This window comes from Chlorocebus sabaeus, chromosome 29 (genome assembly GCF_047675955.1).
Source record: "Chlorocebus sabaeus isolate Y175 chromosome 29, mChlSab1.0.hap1, whole genome shotgun sequence".
In the NCBI taxonomy this organism is placed as follows: domain Eukaryota; kingdom Metazoa; phylum Chordata; class Mammalia; order Primates; family Cercopithecidae; genus Chlorocebus; species Chlorocebus sabaeus.
In genome coordinates this window covers 22,216,506-22,235,287 of record NC_132932.1, presented here as the reverse complement: position 1 = coordinate 22,235,287, position 18,782 = coordinate 22,216,506, and the positions used below count along the sequence as shown (strand labels likewise).

Below are 18,782 nucleotides of genomic sequence, written 5' to 3'. Positions count from 1 at the left end.
GTTGAGGGGAAAAGTGAGTGTTAACTGTAGGGTGTGTTGCAAAATTCCTACTTTGACACTGAGCAAGTTTGCGTTGAGACCAGTTTGTGTTATGTGTTCAAAGGGCAAGTGCCAGCTTGAAAGCATGTATTCTTACTTGTATTTGTACTAAGTGTTTTCCAGTCTTCTTGCTTGTGTCTTTCTGACAGTTCAACTTGGTGTTTCACATTCCAGCTTCTGGTTGAAAGAATTTCTCATGATGATTTATTGGTCATACAGAATCCTGGCTATTTCCCTTTGGGTAGCACATGGGAATGTAAGCATTATTTTTAGTGAACTGCTCCTCTGTCTGGAGATGGTGTGATTTAGTGGAAACCTGGGTTTGAATCCAAGCTCTTCACCTGACTGGTTGTGTGTCAGGTGAAAAGCTTGGATTCAAGCACAGGGCTAAATACAGAGTAGCCCAGATAAATTTTTGTAAAAGAAAATTGACTATAAGCAAGCCCTTTATCCTCACAAGAACTCAGTTTTGCCATCCTAAAATCAGGATTTTTTTTAAAACATCCATGACCTGCTGAATAAAATCAGGAAATTGAATTAGATGCTTTCCAAAGGACCTCCATCCCTAGAATACCACATCTCTGCCTGGGCCCCTTGGAAACTCTTGCTATAGGGAGACGAATGATCTCATAGCAGATGTCTGTGCATGGTTATGAGGCTGTTCTGCTTTGGTGCCTTCTTTCATCCTCAGCTGTTTTCAAGGGACAAATATTCCCACAGTGGCCACGGATGATTCCACACTGCTGTGGTCACTCTCCATGACTGACCAGGTAGAAGGCTTGTAGCCCAGGTGGGAGATACTAAGGTACGAATAATGGTAATTATAGTAAGAACAATAGCAATAACAGCAGCTAACACTTATTGAGGACTTACTTTAAGCCATGTATTATGTATAAAGTACATTATGTTATTTCGTCTAAATGCCAACCTTACGAAGTAGACAGTGTTAATAGAGCTGTTTTATAGTCCATTAAAGTGAGGCCTAGAGAGGTTTTTCCTGAAGTCATACTTCCAGGATGTGGCAGAAACAATGCAAACACAGGACTGTCTAAATCCAGAAGGCAGTGGTCTTGGGGAGGGGGGAAGAGGGACAGGAAAAGGGATATTACCTAGAGATTCAAGAAGTAGAGTCAAAATCAGCATGAATTGATTATTCATTAGATTGGGGGTGTCAAAGATGAGCTTCTGGTTTGGTTTGGTGCTGGAGGGGGTGGATGTCATGCTCTCATTCATGGATGGTAGCAATGCAAGTGGCCTTCATGGAGGGCCATGTTGGATGAGTAGGGGTTTAAGAAGCAGTGGTGAGACAGGGAAGAGTGGGGAGCTCTCAGCAGGCAGGACAGCCTGAGCGAGGGCCTAGGATGAGTCTCACATGGAAGACCCTGAGAGCGGCCAGAAGGAACAGGGAGTGACCGCTAGGGAAGGTGGGGCTGCTTGGGGAGTATAGAGCTATGGCATGGGGCAGGGGGTCCCTGGTGCCCAGGAGAGTTGGTACTTGCCAGTAATGGAGCCCTCAGAATGTAGGACATGCAGATGTACCACTTCTGCCTGAGCAGAGCAATGTATGCTGTATGAGTTGTGCTGTTATCCTGGGCAGGGACACCCCTGAGGAAGAACCATGGTGCACACAGTCAGCAGACTGTAGAGACAGGAGGGTTTCAAGCAAGATTTCGAGCCTCAGAGGGAAATAGTGGGATTTTGGCCCTCCTAAAATCTGTGCTTTAGGAAGGAGAAGTACTCTGGGGTCCCAGGAAAGAGGGAAAGTGGCATCTCTGAGAAGTTGTGCATAGCCCCAGATGGGATAATAATCCCTTATTCACTTGTCTGGAGCCTCCTTGAGACCAGGAACTGTGTCTCATCCATTGTACCCCCAGCGCCTAGCCCGGTCCCATTCTCTTGAATTCACACCTCACCAACCCCATGAACATTCAGAGCTGGGGCAATGAATGATGCCCAACACCACAGACCATGCATGTGGTAAGGTTAGCCAGGGTCACAGAAGGACCTAGGGCTTCTCCAGATGTCCTCTGCATGGGTGCAGACTTTCCAGGTCATTCCATGTTGCCCCATAACACACTGGCTCCAGGACATCTAACTCTGCTGTGACCAGGTAGAATCTATAACGCCCCAGGAGCAGAGGCAGCAACCAGGAGTCCCAGTGGAATAGAGACAAGGAACTGCTTCTAAGCTTGGGAGACCTGCTGCTGCTGTTGCTGGCTGATAAGAGGCCCCTGGGGAAGAAGCATGACCCTCCCATCCTCTCAGGTTCTATTTCCGGAGATACTTGTGCTTAGCTTCATTCTTTTCCTCTTTCTCCCCCATGATGCCAAGTAAGAGCTCAACCCAGCTGTTAATGGTAAGATATTATTTCCATGCAATGTGCGTAATTCTGATTAGCTGGGCAATCCGACATACAGGAGTGTGAAGGCAGGATTCAGAGCATCTTAGGGTAGAAGGCTCTGATTGCTTTGTTGAGAATCATCCACTGCAATAAGGGATTCAGGATGAGAGAGGAGGCAAAGTGGTGTTTCCGTAGCTGGAAGGGAACTTTGACCTTGTGAACCATCAGAGGGAAACATGGGCTAAAGTGCAGGCAATGTGCATGATACCCAGGAGGAGCTAGCAATCCCTTGGGTCTGGTATGTATGGAGCGGGATGCTTGCCGGTATAGCTGAGCGCTGATTTTGCTGGGACACAGATTCAGTGTGAGAAAAAGTTGTGCCCTAGTTCACTCGAAGCCATACTTCTCCAGCTGTGTGTACAGGCTGCATTAGTGAGGATGAACCAGGACTGCTCCAGCCAGGGCCTAATGGTGGACAGGTTTCTTAGTAGCAACCTCTCCATAAAGAAAACCCAATTCTGGAGTCTTCATAAATCATAGATGCTCTGGAGGCAAAACACTGGCCCTGGTGCCTAGAAACCACTGGCTTTGCAATGCTGCCTCTGGAAACCTATCTCCACTCATCCTTCTCTTCATCTAGGGGGTGGACCTGATCCTGTTTGTGGTCCCAGGTGGCATGGACCAAGACCTGGTGGAGCTGGTGCACTGTGTGCCTTAATCCTGCGTGGTCATGGTATCTCAGCCTCAGCAGGTGTTACCGAAGTGATATTTACCACTGTCTTCCATGTGAAGAGTTTTGGAGCACTGGAGAGTGGGAGAACTCCAAGAGCGATGTTCCCAAGTCTTAGAGTCTCAGGAGCAAGGTTTCCTTATGAGGATCCAGATCTCTGAAACCAATAACATACATGGCATTGGGTTAGGATAGCAGCATCTTTGTCACCTAATGACTGCTGGAAGTCGACTTCTCTGTGTGGTGCTGATAGAGTACCTAGAAAAACAGCAACCCATGGACACTTCAGAGTGAAGAGGAGAAGAGAGAAGGTCCCCAGGGGCTCACCAGGGCTGAGTCCATGTAGTGACACTTCTACATCCCACCTCCCCAAACCCTCTACCATCAGAGAAGGCTGGTTGGTTCTTGTGTTTTTGTCTTGTCAAAAAGCCAGGGTGAGCGCATGGAGGAAAATGTGAGGGATTTCCAAGCCGGGATGTAGCCATGATTAACTGGGGGAGTGATATTTGGTACAGAGCCCCAGTTGAAGTGGCTAAGGGCCCCTCCAGGTTAAGAGCAGGACACAGTTCCATCACTGGGATCCAGAACCTCCTATTCTTGGATCAAAAGGTTACCAGCATCCTGGTTTCTTGTAATCTCCCAGGATAGAAATCAAGAGAGATCACCAGACACAGCAGCAAAGAAAAAGTTTATTTTAGCTTGTGCACGAGGAAGCCAGCACTGAAGAAGAAAAGAATGGGCTGCCCCTTGAGGAAAGTAGTGTGTGGGTTAGTTTTATAAAGTCTTTCTATAGGGAAGGGTTACATCGGGGCATGTGTAGAAGGGTTTTTCTAGTGCTTGCACAGTGGCTCAACATGCTTCTTCATACATTATATGTAACATTAGCATTTTAAATCGCCACCCCAGGTGTGATTTTCAGCATTAAAATGAAGAAGGGGTAACTACAGGTTGGAGTTTAAATCTAACTGCACATTTGGGGCTCCAGGGAAGTCCCTAGACTCCCGAAATAGGAGCTTATGGTTATAGCGGTTATAGCTTCTTGGGTCTTTTGTTACTGATTGGCTGGGAGTTAGATAAGCAAGAGCTTGACTGAGGGGCTTTTTTTTTTTTTTTTTTTTTTTTTTTTTGAGACAGAGTCTCACTCTATCCCCCAAGCTGGAGTGCAGTAGCGTGATCTTGGATCATTGCAACCTTCGCCTCCCAGGTTCAAGCGATTCTCATGCCTCAGCCTGCCGAGTAGCTGGGATTACAGGCTCCCACCACCACGCCCAGCTAATTTTTGTATTTCTAGTAGAGACGGGGTTTCATCATACTAGCCAGGCTGGTCTTGAACTCCTGACCTCAGGGGATCCGCCCACCTCAGCCTCCTAAAGTGCTGAGATTACAGGTGTGAGCCACTGCGCAGGGCCGACTGAAGGGCTTTTATCCTTTTCCTCCAGATCATCTTAACATAGGAACCTAACTAGCCTCCCTGTCTCAAGTCCTTCCTAAATGGGCCAGATGTAGAACTGTGTTGGCACCTCTGCTCTCCTCATCACTACTCCTAGCCTTTTCCTGTGCTCACAGGACAAAACTTGGAGGGCACTAGGGGAGGCAGTGAGCAGAGCCTGGCTGGTTGTCCCCAGGAAGGAAGGAGGAGGTCCAGGCCATAACGGCAAGGTGTCATCTCTGACCAGCCTAGGACGCAGGACAGAGTTCTTCTTCCTGAGGCCATGGGTAACTTGGCTTCCACAAATAAAAGCTGAGGAAGAGGGATGAAACTGGAGGCTTACAGCAGGAATGTCCAGGGAGGGCAAGGGGAAGGGCAGGCAGTCAGTTCAGGACATCACAGACTTTCATGGCCAGAGTGTAGAGAGGCTGAAGAAGGTGGGTTTTCTGGAGGACTGTCCCAACCTCTCAGGGGCCAGCTGGACATCCAGGCATCTCCTACCTTAGAAGGTAGACCAGCAGAATAGGCGCCACTTAGAGATTTAGAAATGCAGTTTTCCAGACCTCACTCTAGACTTTCTGACTCTACATTTAACCAGATCCTCAAGGTGACGTGTGTGCAGGAAAGTTTGAGAAACCTTGTTGAGGGGAGGAGTTCTGACAGGGCTGGAGGGAGGACACCCCTCTAACAGGCAGCACGCAGGGGCTGCCATGGAGGTGACATCACACCACATGGTGAGTTGGGGAAAGAGAGAGGCAATGAGCTCCTTCCGGCGGGGCTGAGTGTGAGGGGGCTGCTGGAGGGGGCTGCTCAAGACAGCAGCTGTGCCTCTGAGCCTCTGCCTCTGCCTGGGGCACAGGTTACGGCCAGAGACATGGATTTGGAGCCCTCAGAAGAGACGGGGATGTAGAAGCTGTGAGACTGGACGAGATCACCTAGAGCAAGTAAAGAGTGGGAAGAGGGCCTAGAATGGAGGTTGAGGGGATGCCCCCATATAAACAGCAGCCAAGGGGAGGAACTTGGCAGAGATTTAAGCAATCAGTGGCCTAGGGGAAATTCCAGCTGAGCCGGGGGAGACAGAAGGGTCAATAGGATTGAATGGATGGAGCAGACAGGAGAGCACCAGACAGGGTCCATGGATTTCACAGGCCATCAGAAAATGTTACATTAAAAGGGCTGTCAAAAGCGGAGATAGGCCAGGCACATTGGCTCACACCTGTAATCCCAACATTTTGGGAGACCAAGGCGGGAGGATTGCTTAAGCTAGAGTTTGAGACCAGCCTGGGCAACATAGTGAGACCCTGTCTCTACAAAAATTACAAAAATTAGCCAGGCATGGTGGTCTGTGCCTGTGATCCCATCTGCTCGGGAGGCTGAGGTGGGAGGATTGCTTCAGCCCAGGAGGTCAAAGCAGCAGTGAGCTGAGATCGCACCACTGCACTCCAATCTGGGCAATAGAGCAAGACCCTGTCTCAAAAAACAAACAAACAAACAACAACAACAACAACAAAAAAAAAACAGTGGAGATAGTGGAAAGGAAACTTAATGCCTTTTTAAAAACATAGTTTGGGAAGTGGCTATTAAAAGGACAGTCTATTAGCAGAAGTGACAGTCCATCACTGCAGAAAGATAAACAGAGCTGACAGGGGAAGCTGCTGAACTTGTTGATTTCTGTTTTCTGTGTACAGCTGTGGAATAAATAGGGAAGACAAACAGCTGGCTGCTAACTCTGATCACATAAATGGAAGTTAAGGAAAACTGGATCATAAAAGTGATGGATAAGGAAAAAACAGTGCTAAACCATATCTTAAAATATTTTGCTTATCTTATTTTTCTCAAAACATTATATATATGTCATGTTAAAATAGCTTAATAATATTGGTTTTTAAAAAAAAAAAAAAAAAAAAAGGCGGCCGGGCGCGGTGGCTCAAGCCTATAATCCCAGCACTTTGGGAGGCCGAAACGGGCGGATCACAAGGTCAGTTGATTGAGACCAGCCTGGCTAACTCAGTGAAACCCCGTCTCTACTAAATACAAAAAACTAGCCGGGCGAGGTGGCAGGCGCCTGTGGTCCCAGCTACTCGGAAGGCTGAGGCAGGAGAATAGCGTAAACCCGGGAGGCAGAGCTTGCAGTGAGCTGAGATCCGGTCACTGCACTCCAGCCTGGGCGACAGAGCAAGACTTCGTCTTAAAAAAAAATAAAAAATAAAAATAAGAAATAAAAAAATAAAAAAAAATTTAAAAAGGCATTAAGTTTACCACAATTTTTTAATGGGGGTAGGCATTGGGAACTGGATTGTGACGATGGCTGCACAATTTGGGGAATTTACTAAAAATCATTGAATTGTGCACTTAAAACATGAATTTTCTTCCTTTCTTCCAACAGGGTCTTGCTCTGTCACCCAGGCTGGAGTGCAGTGGCAAGATAATAGTTCACTGCAGCCTCAATCTTCCAAGCTAAAGTGATCCTCCCACCTTAGCGTCCCGAGTAGCTAGGACTGCAGGCACACACCACCATGCTGGGCTAGTTTTTTGTTTTTGTTTTTGTTTTTGTTTTTGTTTTTTTAATAGAGGTGAGGTTTCTTTGTGTTGTCCAGGCTGGTCTCGAACTCCTAACCTCAAGAAGTCCTCCCACCTTTGCCTCCCAAAGTGCTTGGATAACAGGTGTCAGCCACTGTACCTGACCTGTAATATTTTTCTGTTCTTGGAAAGTCTTTTGTTGGTCATCTATGATACTTCTCTATAAAAATACACATGTATAACTTGAGATTTAAGATTTCCTCTTATTCTCCTGGGACCATACATCTCTGAATAGTAAACTCTTTTTTTCTTTTGGATGAAGTTACCAATACAGCTTTTAGTCACATGTAAGCAAAACAACATAAATATATTAAAAATTTCAGTAAATAATAGTTATTATTATTTTTATTTATTTATTTTTTTGAGATGGAGTCTCACTCTGTTGCCCAGGCTGGAGTGCAGTGGCGCGATCTCGGCTCACTGCAAGCTCCGCCTCCCGGGTTCACACCATTCTCCTGCCTCAGCCTCCTGAGTAGCTGGGACTACAGGTGCCGCCACCACACCCTCCTAACTTTGTATTTTTAGTAGAGACTGGGTTTCACCGTGTTAGCCAGGATGGTCTCGATCTCCTGACCTTGTGATCTGCCCGCCTTGGCCTCCCAAAGTGCTGGGATTACAGGCATGAGCCGCCGTGCCCGGCCAATAATTATTACATGAAAAATAAAATGGAAATGCATCTCTTAATGAGGTAGATGGAGCTTTTTTAAAAAAGTTGATTTGTGTATCCATTGATGAAAATTACATGTTTTAGACTGCAACAGGAATTAGGGTCAATTGCCTTTCTGCTTTTCATTTTGTTGATGTAAGCACTGAGCAACCTTGCTCAGCTACATAATCGAACATTGATGGAAATGAAAGTGTTTTATTATAGCAGCGTCACTCACATTTTTTAACTCTTTCTGCAATGTGTGTCAAAAAGTACATAGTGATCTATCATGAAAAATTATTTTTAATCATATATTAGCTGACAATTTGATTAGATCTTCTTTCAACTTTATTGAAAGCAAAGAACTGGAAACCATTCAGCTTGAAAACAAATTTTTTCTTATGCATTCATTAATGTCACTCACCCTCCGCCGTTGATAGCAATACTTCAAATTGTCCTTCCATTTAATCCCCTGGAGGTTTTTGTTGTTGTTGTTGTTGTTGTTTAATTCCCAAGCAATGAAACCTTACAGTGCAATGAAATATTCAGGACAAGTGAGAAGTATAGTTTTACTTTTGTAATAAAGAGAAGAAGGACTATTGTGAAAAAAGAATCTACATGAAGCCTCAAATGCTGGCTTCTTCCCAGGCAGAGCAGCTCTGGGAAAGATTAAAAATGAAGTTGAGCATCTGGGAGCTGATCCTCCCGAAGCTATCTATACCCATGTACCCCTTGGAAAGTCTTCACATACAGATTCCGTAGCCTGAAGAGTGATGGTGGGAATGCCACCCTTTGATGGAGTCTGGATAGGAAAAGGGGAGAAGGCCAGGCGCGGTGGCTCATGCCTGTAATCCCAGCACTTTGGGAGGCCAAGGTGGGCGGATCATGAGGTCAGGAGATCGAGACCATCCTGGCTAACACGGTGAAACCCCGTCTCTACTAAAAATACAAAAAAAAAAAAAAATTAGCTGGGCGTGGTGGCGGGCGCCTATAGTCCCAGCTACTGGGGAGGCTGAGGCAGGAGAATGGCGTGAACCCAGGAGGCGGAGCTTGCAGTGAGCCGAGATCGCGCCACTCACTCCAGCCTGGGTGACAGAGCGAGACTCCATCTCAAAAAAAAAAAAAAAAAAAGGAAAAGGGGAGAAAGAGAGTAACAGCTAGCAGAGAAAGCTAGGTGGAAAGTTTATTTTTAGTCTGGGACAATGAATTAGTCATCTATTGTGACATAACAAATTATTTCAAAACTTGGCAGCTTAAAACAACAAATATTTATTCTCTTGAATGGTTTCTGATGGTCAAGAACCTGAGAACAGTTCGTCTGGGTGATTGTGGCTCAGGGTCTCTCATGAGGCCTGGTGACCACTTTCCCTTGGTCCTTTAGTATGTCTTATGCCCACAGCAATGCTACCAACTTCTTCAGCTCACCTGCCAGCCAACCTTGGTTCACCTGTGTTTCCATATGTTTTTCTTGCTTGTACAGCCACTGGGGACCAGCTCTGGCCAGGACAATTCTGTTTGCCATGATGTGGGTTGAAATCACAACTTCTCCTGGGCCTGGTGGCTCACGCCTGTAATCCCAGCACTTTGGGAGGCCGAGACAGGTGGATCATGAAGTCAGGACTTTGAGACCAGCCTGGCCAACATGGTGAAACCTTGTCTCTACTAAAAAATACAAAAATTAGCTGGGCGTGGTTGTGGGAGCCTGTAATCCCAGCTACGCGGGAGGCTGAGGCAGGAAAATCGCTTGAAACCGGAAGGCGGAGGTTGCAGTGAGCAGAGATCGCACCACTGCACTCCCACCTGGGCAACAAGAGCAAAACTCTGTCTCAGAAAAAAAAAAAAAGAAAAGAAAAAGAAAAAGAAATCAAAACTTCTTCTATGACATTTGAACTCCCTGTGAAGTTTATCCTGTGTTAGAGTTTTTCTCTCGGTCTTAGAGCATCCTTTAGTGTCCTCTTCATAATTACTCTCCTATCATAACTCTCCTATCATCTAACACTTTTTTTTTTTTTTTGAGATGGAGTTACCTTTACCCAGGCTGAAGTGAAGGAGTGCAATCTCAGCTAACTGCAATCTCCGTCTTTTGGGCTCAAGAGACCCTCCTGCCTCAGCCTCCTGAGTAGCTGGGATTACAGGCATGTGCCACCATGCCTGGCTAATTTTTTTGTATTTTTCGTAGAGACGGAGTTTCACCATATTGCCCAGGCTGGTCTCAAACTCCTGAGCTCAAACGATCTGCCCACCTCAGCCTCCTAAAGTGCTGGGATTACAGGCATGAGCCACTGCGCCTGGCCTAATACTCCTTTAGAATGAACTGTCTTCCGCTAATATAGCCGTAAATGCCTATATTTAGTTCTGATAGACTTGTAGATGATAATCTTCTTCTAACCTCTGATTTATTATCCTACTAGGAAGTTGAGAATTGGAATGTTCATTATCAGGTTCTGGGGAGGATTTTCTTTGGGGGCGTGTTATATTATTTCATAGGAAATGCCATTTTGTTATACGGAAAAAAACATCATAGCTTGAGCTCCTCCAAAAAAGTGTTGTAATTTAGAAATTCTTAGGAAGCTTGTCATAATTAATCAATAAAAAATTAATAACAATATAGCCAACTCTATGTTGTCTACAAGATACACACGTTAGATTCAAAAATACAAATAGATTGAAACTAAAAGGATAGAAGAAGATAAATCATGTAAACAGCAACCACAGGAAAGCTAGAGGGGCTGTACTGACATCAGAAGAAAATGGATTTAAAACAAAAAAGTGTTACTAGAGATAAAGAGGGCTATGCTATCATTAGAAAAGAGCCAATCCATCAGAAAGATATGACAATTATATATGTATATGCACCTAACTACAGAGTACCAAAATATGTCAAACAAAAACTGAAATAAATGAAGGTAGAAATGGAAACTTTAACAATAATAGTTGAAGACTTCAATACTCTGCTTTCAATAATGGATAGAATGACTAAGCAGAAGATCGACAAGGAAATAGAAGACTTAAATAATACTGTAAACCAAATGGACCTAACATACATCTATATAACACTCTACTCAACAATAGCAGAAGCAGAATACACATTCTTCCCAAATGCCTATGGAATGTTCTCTAAGATAGACCATATACTAGCCCATAAAACAAACCTCAATACATTTAAAAGGATAGAAATAATACAAAATATGTTTTCTTGTCGCAATGGAATGCAAATACAAATCAATAACACAAAGAAAGTTGGAAAACTCACAAATATGTGGAAATTAAACAACATACTCCTCAACAACCAATGGGTCAAAGAAGAAATCAAAATGGAAGTTAGAAAATACTTTGAGATGAATAGACATGAAGATAACATGAAAACTTGTGGGGTACAGCAAAAGCAGTGATTAGAGGAAAATTTATAGCCATAAATGCCTATATTTAACAAGAAGAAAGATCTCAAATCAATACATTTAAAAGCTGGAAAAAGAAGAGCAAACTAACAAAACAAGCAGAGGAAGGAAATAATAAGCATTAGAGTAGAAATTAATGAAATAAATAATAGAAAAACAATAGGGAAAATTAAAGAAACCAAAGCAGATTATTTGAAGTAATCAGCAAAATTGACAAACCTCTAGTCAGAGGTTTGACCAAGAGAAAATGAGAGAAAACTCAAATTACTAGAATCAGAAATGAAAAAGGGGCATTACTACCAAGCATACAGAAATAAAAAAGATTGAAAAGAAATACCATGAACAACTGTATTAGAATAAATTAGATAATTCAAATGAAATAGACATTTCCTAGAAAGACACAAAGTCCCAAAACAGACCAAGGAAGAAATAGGCAATCTAAATAGGCCTAAGTAAAGAGATTAAATTAATAATTAAAAAACTAGCTTTTTCCAAAGTGAATTCAGGGCCCCGTTGCTATTTGTGCTATACTTTGACATACCTTTCCTTTCTTAGTTTGTAAACTTCCTGGAAAGCCGTCTTCACTAAGTATCTCCTAGTCTCTCTATGTGTGGTTGGTAGTCATGGAAGTGACACATAAAGTAAGCCAGAAGTTCGGTGGAACGTGTGAGAAACTGTTTTGTGCTTTTATGGATGTCATACTTGACAATACATGTATAAGTTACATGAATTGATGCTAAATATATGTTCCATTTGAATTCCTTTTGGACAAAGTTTTTTTCTTGATGTGGAAAAAAAAAAAAACCCAGCCTGGCCAACATGGTGAAACCTCGTCTCTACTAAAAATACAAAAATTAGCCAGGTGTGGTGGCAGGTGCCTGTAATCCCAGCTACCTGGGATGCTGAGGCAGGAAAATCACGTGGACCTGGGAGGTGGAGGTTGCAGTTAGCCGAGATTGTGCCACTGCACTCCAGCCTGGGTGACAGAGTAAGACCCTGTCTCAAAAAAAAATTAATAATAATAGTAATAATAATACATCACCCACGAAGAAAAGCCTAGGACCAGGTAGCTTCACTGATGAATTCTGCCAAATGTTGAAAGAAGCATTAATAACAATTCTTTACATACTGTTCCAAAAAATAGAAGAACAGGAACACTTCCCAACTCATTCTATGAAACATATTACCCTGATACCAAAACCAGAGAAAAATATCACAAGAAAAAAAACCAAAACTACACGCCAGTATTTGTTAGGAATATGAATTCAAAATCCCTCAGCAAAATGCTAGCAAACTGAATCTAGTCACATATAACAAAAACTTAGGCCAGACACAGTGGCTAATGCCTGTAATCCCTCCTAAAAAACAATAACAAAAAAGAAAAATATTAAACATTACGACCAAGTGGGATTTATCCCAAATTTGGCAATGGATTATTAGACATGACATCAAAAGCACAAGCAGCAACAACAACAAAAAATAGATAAACTAGACTTCGTCAAAATTAAAAACGTTTGTGCTTCAAGGGACATCATCAAGAAAATAAAAGGACACCTCACCGAATAGAAGAAAAATATTTGTAATGTACATACCTGACAGTGGACTAGAATCCAGAATACATAAAGAACTCTTAGAGCTCAATAACAAAAAGGCAAATAACCCAATTTAAAAATGGGCAAAAGATTCAGAGAGGTGTTTCTTCAAAGCAGGTATACAAATGGCCAATAAATATATGAAAGATAACTGACATCATTATTCATCAGGGACATGCAAATCAAAACCACAATGAGATACCATTTCATAACCACTAGGATGACTGTAATCAAACAGTCAGATAATAACAAGTGCTGACAAGAATGTGGAGAAATCAGAGCTTTCCTACACTGCTGGCAGGAATGTAAAATGGTGTAGACAATTTGGAAAATAGTTTGGTGGTTTTTCAGAAAGTTAAACATAAGTTACCATTTGACCCAGTGATTGCACTCTGAGGTGTTTACTCACTCCTAGGTATATACCTACAAGAGATGAAAACATATTCACACAAAAACTTGTACACAAATGTCTTTAGCAGCATTATTTAAAATAGCCAAAAGGTAGAAACAACCCAAATGAAATGGGAAACCACCTGAATCAACTGATGCATGGACAAACAAAATATGGTATATCCATACAACGGAATATTTTTCCAGTGCTAAAAAGGGAATGAAATACTGATACATGCTACAACATGGATGAACCTTGAAAACAGTATGCTCAGTGAGAGAAGCAGTTACAAAAGATCATATACTATATTATTCCATTTATAGGAAATGTCCAAACAGGAAAATCAATAGAGACAGAAAGTAGATTAGTTGTTGCTTAGGGATAGGAGAGATGGCAGAATGCTGGTGGTGGTAGCTAAAGGGTACAGTGCTTCTTTTTGAGGTGATAAAAATGCTCTAAAATTACGGCCGGGCACAGTGGCTCACTCCTGTAATCCCAGGCTGAGGTGGGAGGATCCCTTGAACTCAGGAGTTCAAGACCATCCTGGGCAACATGGCATGACCCTGTCTCTAAAAAATAAAAACAATTCAAAAGTTAGCCAGGCATGGCAGCACGTGCCTGTAGTCCCAGATACTTGGGAGGCTGAGGTGGGAGGATCCCCTGAGCCCAGGAGGCAGAGGTTGCAGTGAGCCAAGATGGTGCCACTGCACTCCAGCCTGGGTGACAGAGGGAGACCATGTCTCAAAAAATTTTTTTAAATTTAAAAATACATGCTGTGAAATTGACTGTGGTGATCACCACATATATGTGTGAGTATACTAAAAACCACTACATTATACACTTTTAACAGGTGAATTGTATGGTATATGAATTATACCTCAATAAAACTGTTACAAACAAGAATTAATAAAACACAATGGGCCGGGCGCGGTGGCTTACGCCTGTAATCCCAGTACTTTGGGAGTCCGAGGCAGGTGGATCATGAGGTCAGGAGATCGAGACCCTCCTGGCTAACATGGTGAAACCCTGTCTCTACTAAAAATACAAAAAAAAAAAAAAATTAGCTGGGCATGGTGGCGGGTGCCTGCAGTCCCAGCTACTCAGGAGGCTGAGGCAGGAGAATGGCATGAACTCGGGAGGCGAAGTGAGCAGAGATCGCGCAACTGCACTCCAGCCTGGGCGACAGAGCGAGACTCCGTCTCAAACACACACACACACACACACACACACACACACACACAAATGGCAGCTCTGTGCCAGAAAGAAAGCATGGACTTTGGAGTCCAACAGACTGTGTTAATCTGGTTCTCCAAGAAGCAGGAACAATATGCAAAAGAATTTTATTAGAGGAAACACCTATGTGAGCGATAAAATGGGGAGGCAGCTAGGAAAGGCTGGGAGAACTGCCAGACGATGATGCAAGTCTGACCCTGGCTGAAGGAGAGGAAGAGGGAAGGTTCAGGGAAGATTCAGGCAAGTATCCTAGACTACCATGCAGTCTAAGAAAGCCTTGGTGAGGCTGTCAGGGAACCCTCCAGCTAACTCCCCTGGCCATCAGAGAAGTGTGTTGTTGTTGTTGTTGTTGTTGTTGTTTGAGACGGAGTCTCACTCTGTTATCCAGGCTGGAGTGCAGTGGTGCAGTCACGGCTCACTGCAACCTCCGCCTCCCTGGTTCAAGCAATTCTTCTGCCTCAGCCTCCCAAGTAGCTGGGATTACAGGCACCTGCCACCACGACTGGCTAATTTTTTGTGTTTTTAGTAGAGACTGGGTTTCACCACGTTGGTCAGGCTGGTCTCAAATTCCTGACCTCATGATCCGCCCGCCTCCGAAACTGCTGGGATTACAGGTGACCAGCCTTCTGTTTGCTATGTTGCCCAGGCTGGTCTTGAACTCCTGGGCTCAAGTGATCCTCCCACCTCAGCCTCCTGAGTAACTGGAACTAGAGAAGGGCTCAGAGGAGTTTTGTATCAACCAGAAATGGATCTGCCTTAGAATCCCTGGCTGTGCTTGTCACTGGATGGCAGATGTTTGTGGCAAGCATGCTATGCAGCAATGAACTTCAGGGGGCAACTGAAACCTCCAGTCAATTACACTCCCTGTAGTTGGATATCTGTGAAGCACAGTTGCATAACTGCCACACCGATTAAGGCTCAAATCCCAGTTCAACAATATACTAACTGTGTGGCCTTGCACAAGATATCCTCCCTGAGACACAGTTGACTCATCTACAAAATGGGGATGATAGTAGTACCTGCCACATAGGGTCGATGTGAGAATAATGTATATATAAACTGCCTAACACAGAAAAGGCATACAATAAGTGTTCAAGAAGTAGTAGCTATTACTAATATTGTATTTACTACTACTATTGTTATTATTATATCCTTCTAGACTTTATGTACTTCATTAAAATAGTGGACATCATATTCTACATATAATGGGTGTTCTGTTTATTTTGCTTAACATCATATTGTATGTCTTTTTCCAAGTTACCATTTGCTCTCCATAAACATTTTGAAGGCTGTTTTGTAGTCTATGTAGTATACATACCCGAGCTTACTTAGCCCTTCTCTTAATCATTAAACCTTTCCCCAAAAAACAGTTCTTGCTACTTAAAACAATTCTGTAGTGGACATTTTTACATAAAATAATTTTTTTCTTTGTATTTGGGATTTTTCCTCAAGGTTCCAGAATAGGATTACTAGGTTAGAGAGAGTGTGGACAGGCTAGAGAGTTGTATGTATGAACACATTTTTTTTTTTTTTAGACAGAGTCTTGCTCTGTCGCCCAGGCTGGAGTACATTGGTGCAATCATGGCTCACTGCTTCAGCCTCCCAAGTAGCTGGAACTACAGACATGCACCACCACACCTGGCAAATTCTTAAATTTTTTGTAGACATGGGGTTTCACTATGTTGCCTAGGCTGGTCTCAAACTCCTGGCCTCAAGCAATCCTCCTGCCTCACCCTCCCAAAGCGCTGGGATTACAGGCATGAGTCACCACACCCAGCTGAGAGTGTGAACATTTTTAAGGTTCCTGACCCGGGTTGCCAAGCTTGCTCTTCAGAAAAATGGGGCCAGTTTACATTCCAGCCGGCAGCATATGAGAGTGCTCACTTCACTGTCCCCTTATCCAGCCGGGGTTATCACTTTTGACATTTTTAAATATTTTCTAACTGAAAAAGCAAAACAGCCTCTACTTATTTGTTCTGTCCCTTTTTTTTTTTTTTTTTTTTTTTGAGACAGGGTCTTGCTCTGTCACCCAGGCTGGAATGCAGTGGTGTGATTTAGGTTCACTGCAACCTCCACCCCCCAGGCTCAAGTGATCCTCCCACCTCAGCCTCCCAAGCAGCTGGGACGACAGGTGCACACCACTATGCCTGGCTTTTTTTTTTTTTTTTTTTTTTGTATTTTTGGTAGAGACAGGGTCTTGCCATATTGCCCAGGATGATCTCGAACTCTTAAGCTCAAGCAATCCATTCGCCTCAGCCTCCCAAAGTACTGGGATTACAGGCATAAGCCACCATGCCAGGCCTGTTCTGTTACTTTTAAGTACAGTTTTTTTTTTCCAAATGTTTTTGTGCAGATGCTATCATATACAAAAGTAATTGTTTTGTGAATTGTCTGTGCACATTCATCTATTAAGATGCCACTTTTTCAGTTAATTAATACAATTTCAAAATAATAGACTGGGTGCAGTGGTTCACGCCTGTAATCCCAGGACTTTGGGAGGCTGAGGTGGGTGGATAACCTGAGGTCGGGAGTTCCAACATGGTGAAAACCCATCTCTACCAAAAATACAAAAGTTAGCTGGGTGTGGTGGCACATACCTGTAATCCCAGCTACTTGGGAGGTTGAGGCACAAGAATTGCTTGCACCCTGGAGGCAGAGGCTGCAGTCAGCCAAGATCACGCCACTGCACTCCAGCCTGTGCGACGGAGTGAGACTCCATCTCAAAAATAAATTAATAACAATAATAATAATAATTGCCTGACATGCTTCCCACTATTTTGCCTTTTAAGTTTTTTTTTTTAATGTATAAGAAGGGAAGTATTTTGTCGGACATACCTATTAGACATTTGTTTTGTAATTTCTTTTGTCTCTTTTAACCTTACAAAGCCCATCCTCCCATAGAAAACAAATTTTTTTTACAGATGGTTCAAAGTGAAACCACGACTGAGCTATACAGATAATTTTTTAAAGTTTTGTATGAGTAGAGCCCAATCTAATGATCATCTGCTGCAATGCCCTTCTCCAGAACTGATTTTCCTCCTCCTTTTGTGTTCCAGGGCCCAGATATTCACTATTAAGTGTCCAGGAAGGATCTTTCTTATATAAAGGTGCTTCTGAGGACTTCCAGAGTTACAGTGGAGGAGGAATCAGGGCAGGAATTGGGGCTAGACAGGTCTACTCCCAAGGATTTCCACTTTTACCACATGGACCTGCATGACTCTGAAGACAGACTGCAGCTCTTTCCAGAAGAGAATACTAGGATGAGGAAAGAAGTAGTCCAAGCTGAAATGGCCAATGAGTCAAGAGGAGCAGGGGATGGTGAGGCTCAAAGAGACCTTCAAGAGGAAGTGGATGAACTTGTCCACTTATATGGACTTGAAGATGATCATGAATTAGGGGATGAGTTTGTTGATGAAAACATGCCCAGAACAGGGGTTTCAGAATATCCTCCTTATGTGATGAAGAGGAGAGACCCAGCCAGGGAGCAGAGAGACTGGAGACCTAGTGGAGAGACAGCGGAGGCCGAGGACCTGGGCTTCGGAGGGTGGGGCTCGGCAGGCCAGTGCCAGGACTTGCGGGAAGCCTATAGGTACACACACGGCCGTGCCAGCGAGGAGTATGAATGCTATGTCATCCCCGAGGAAGAGGATGAAGAAGAGGCTGCTGATGTCTTCTGTGTCACTTGTAAGACTCCAATAAGAGCTTTTCAGAAGGTTTTTGATGAACATAAGGAGCATGAAGTGATCCCACTCAATGAAGCACTGGAAAGTGCCAAGGTAAATAGGTCTCCTTGGTTCTTCTCTGTCTTGACATTGCTTTGGTATCTCAAGTACATATGCAGGAAATACATCTAAAAATGCCTTCTAGGGCCGGGCGCGGTGGCTCAAGCCTGTAATCCTAGCACTTTGGGAGGCCAAAACGGGCGGATCACGAGGTCAGGAGATTGAGACCATCCTGGCTAACACGGTGAAACCCCGTCTCTACTAAAAAATACAAAAAACTAGCCGGGCGAGGTGGCGGACGCCTGTAGTCCCAGCTACTCGGGAGGCTGAGGCAGGAGAATGGTGTAAACCCGGGAGGCGGAGCTTGCAGTGAGCTGAGATCTGGCCACTGCACTCCAGCCTGGGCGACAGAGCGAGACTCTGTCTCAAAAAATAAATAAATAAAATAAAATAAAATAAAATAAAATAAAATGCCTTCTACAAGAGCGAGAGAAGATATAACATTAATACCTTCTTTGTGATCCTCTGTTGGATAGGATGAAATTCACAAAAACATGTACAAATTGGAAAAGCAGATAATCCAGATGGAAAACTTTGCAAATCACTTGGAGGAGGTTTTCATCACTGTGGAGGTAAGACCATACTCGAAGACCTCATCAGACTCACATTGCTTCCATCAAT

General features: G+C 43.6%; 1 protein-coding gene across 1 annotated transcript in view; it reads left to right on the top strand.

The window, feature by feature from the left end:
- Window positions 1-287: 287 nt before the first annotated feature.
- FSD2 (fibronectin type III and SPRY domain containing 2) overlaps window positions 288-18,782 on the top strand; it is a 47,118-nt gene continuing 28,623 nt past the window's right edge. Inside the window, exons 1-5 of the mRNA XM_037987746.2 lie at window positions 288-295; window positions 731-809; window positions 3,021-3,087; window positions 17,458-18,155; window positions 18,638-18,733. Of these exons, the coding sequence (XP_037843674.2) occupies window positions 288-295; window positions 731-809; window positions 3,021-3,087; window positions 17,458-18,155; window positions 18,638-18,733 (948 nt within the window). The remainder of the gene's footprint in view (window positions 296-730; window positions 810-3,020; window positions 3,088-17,457; window positions 18,156-18,637; window positions 18,734-18,782) is intronic.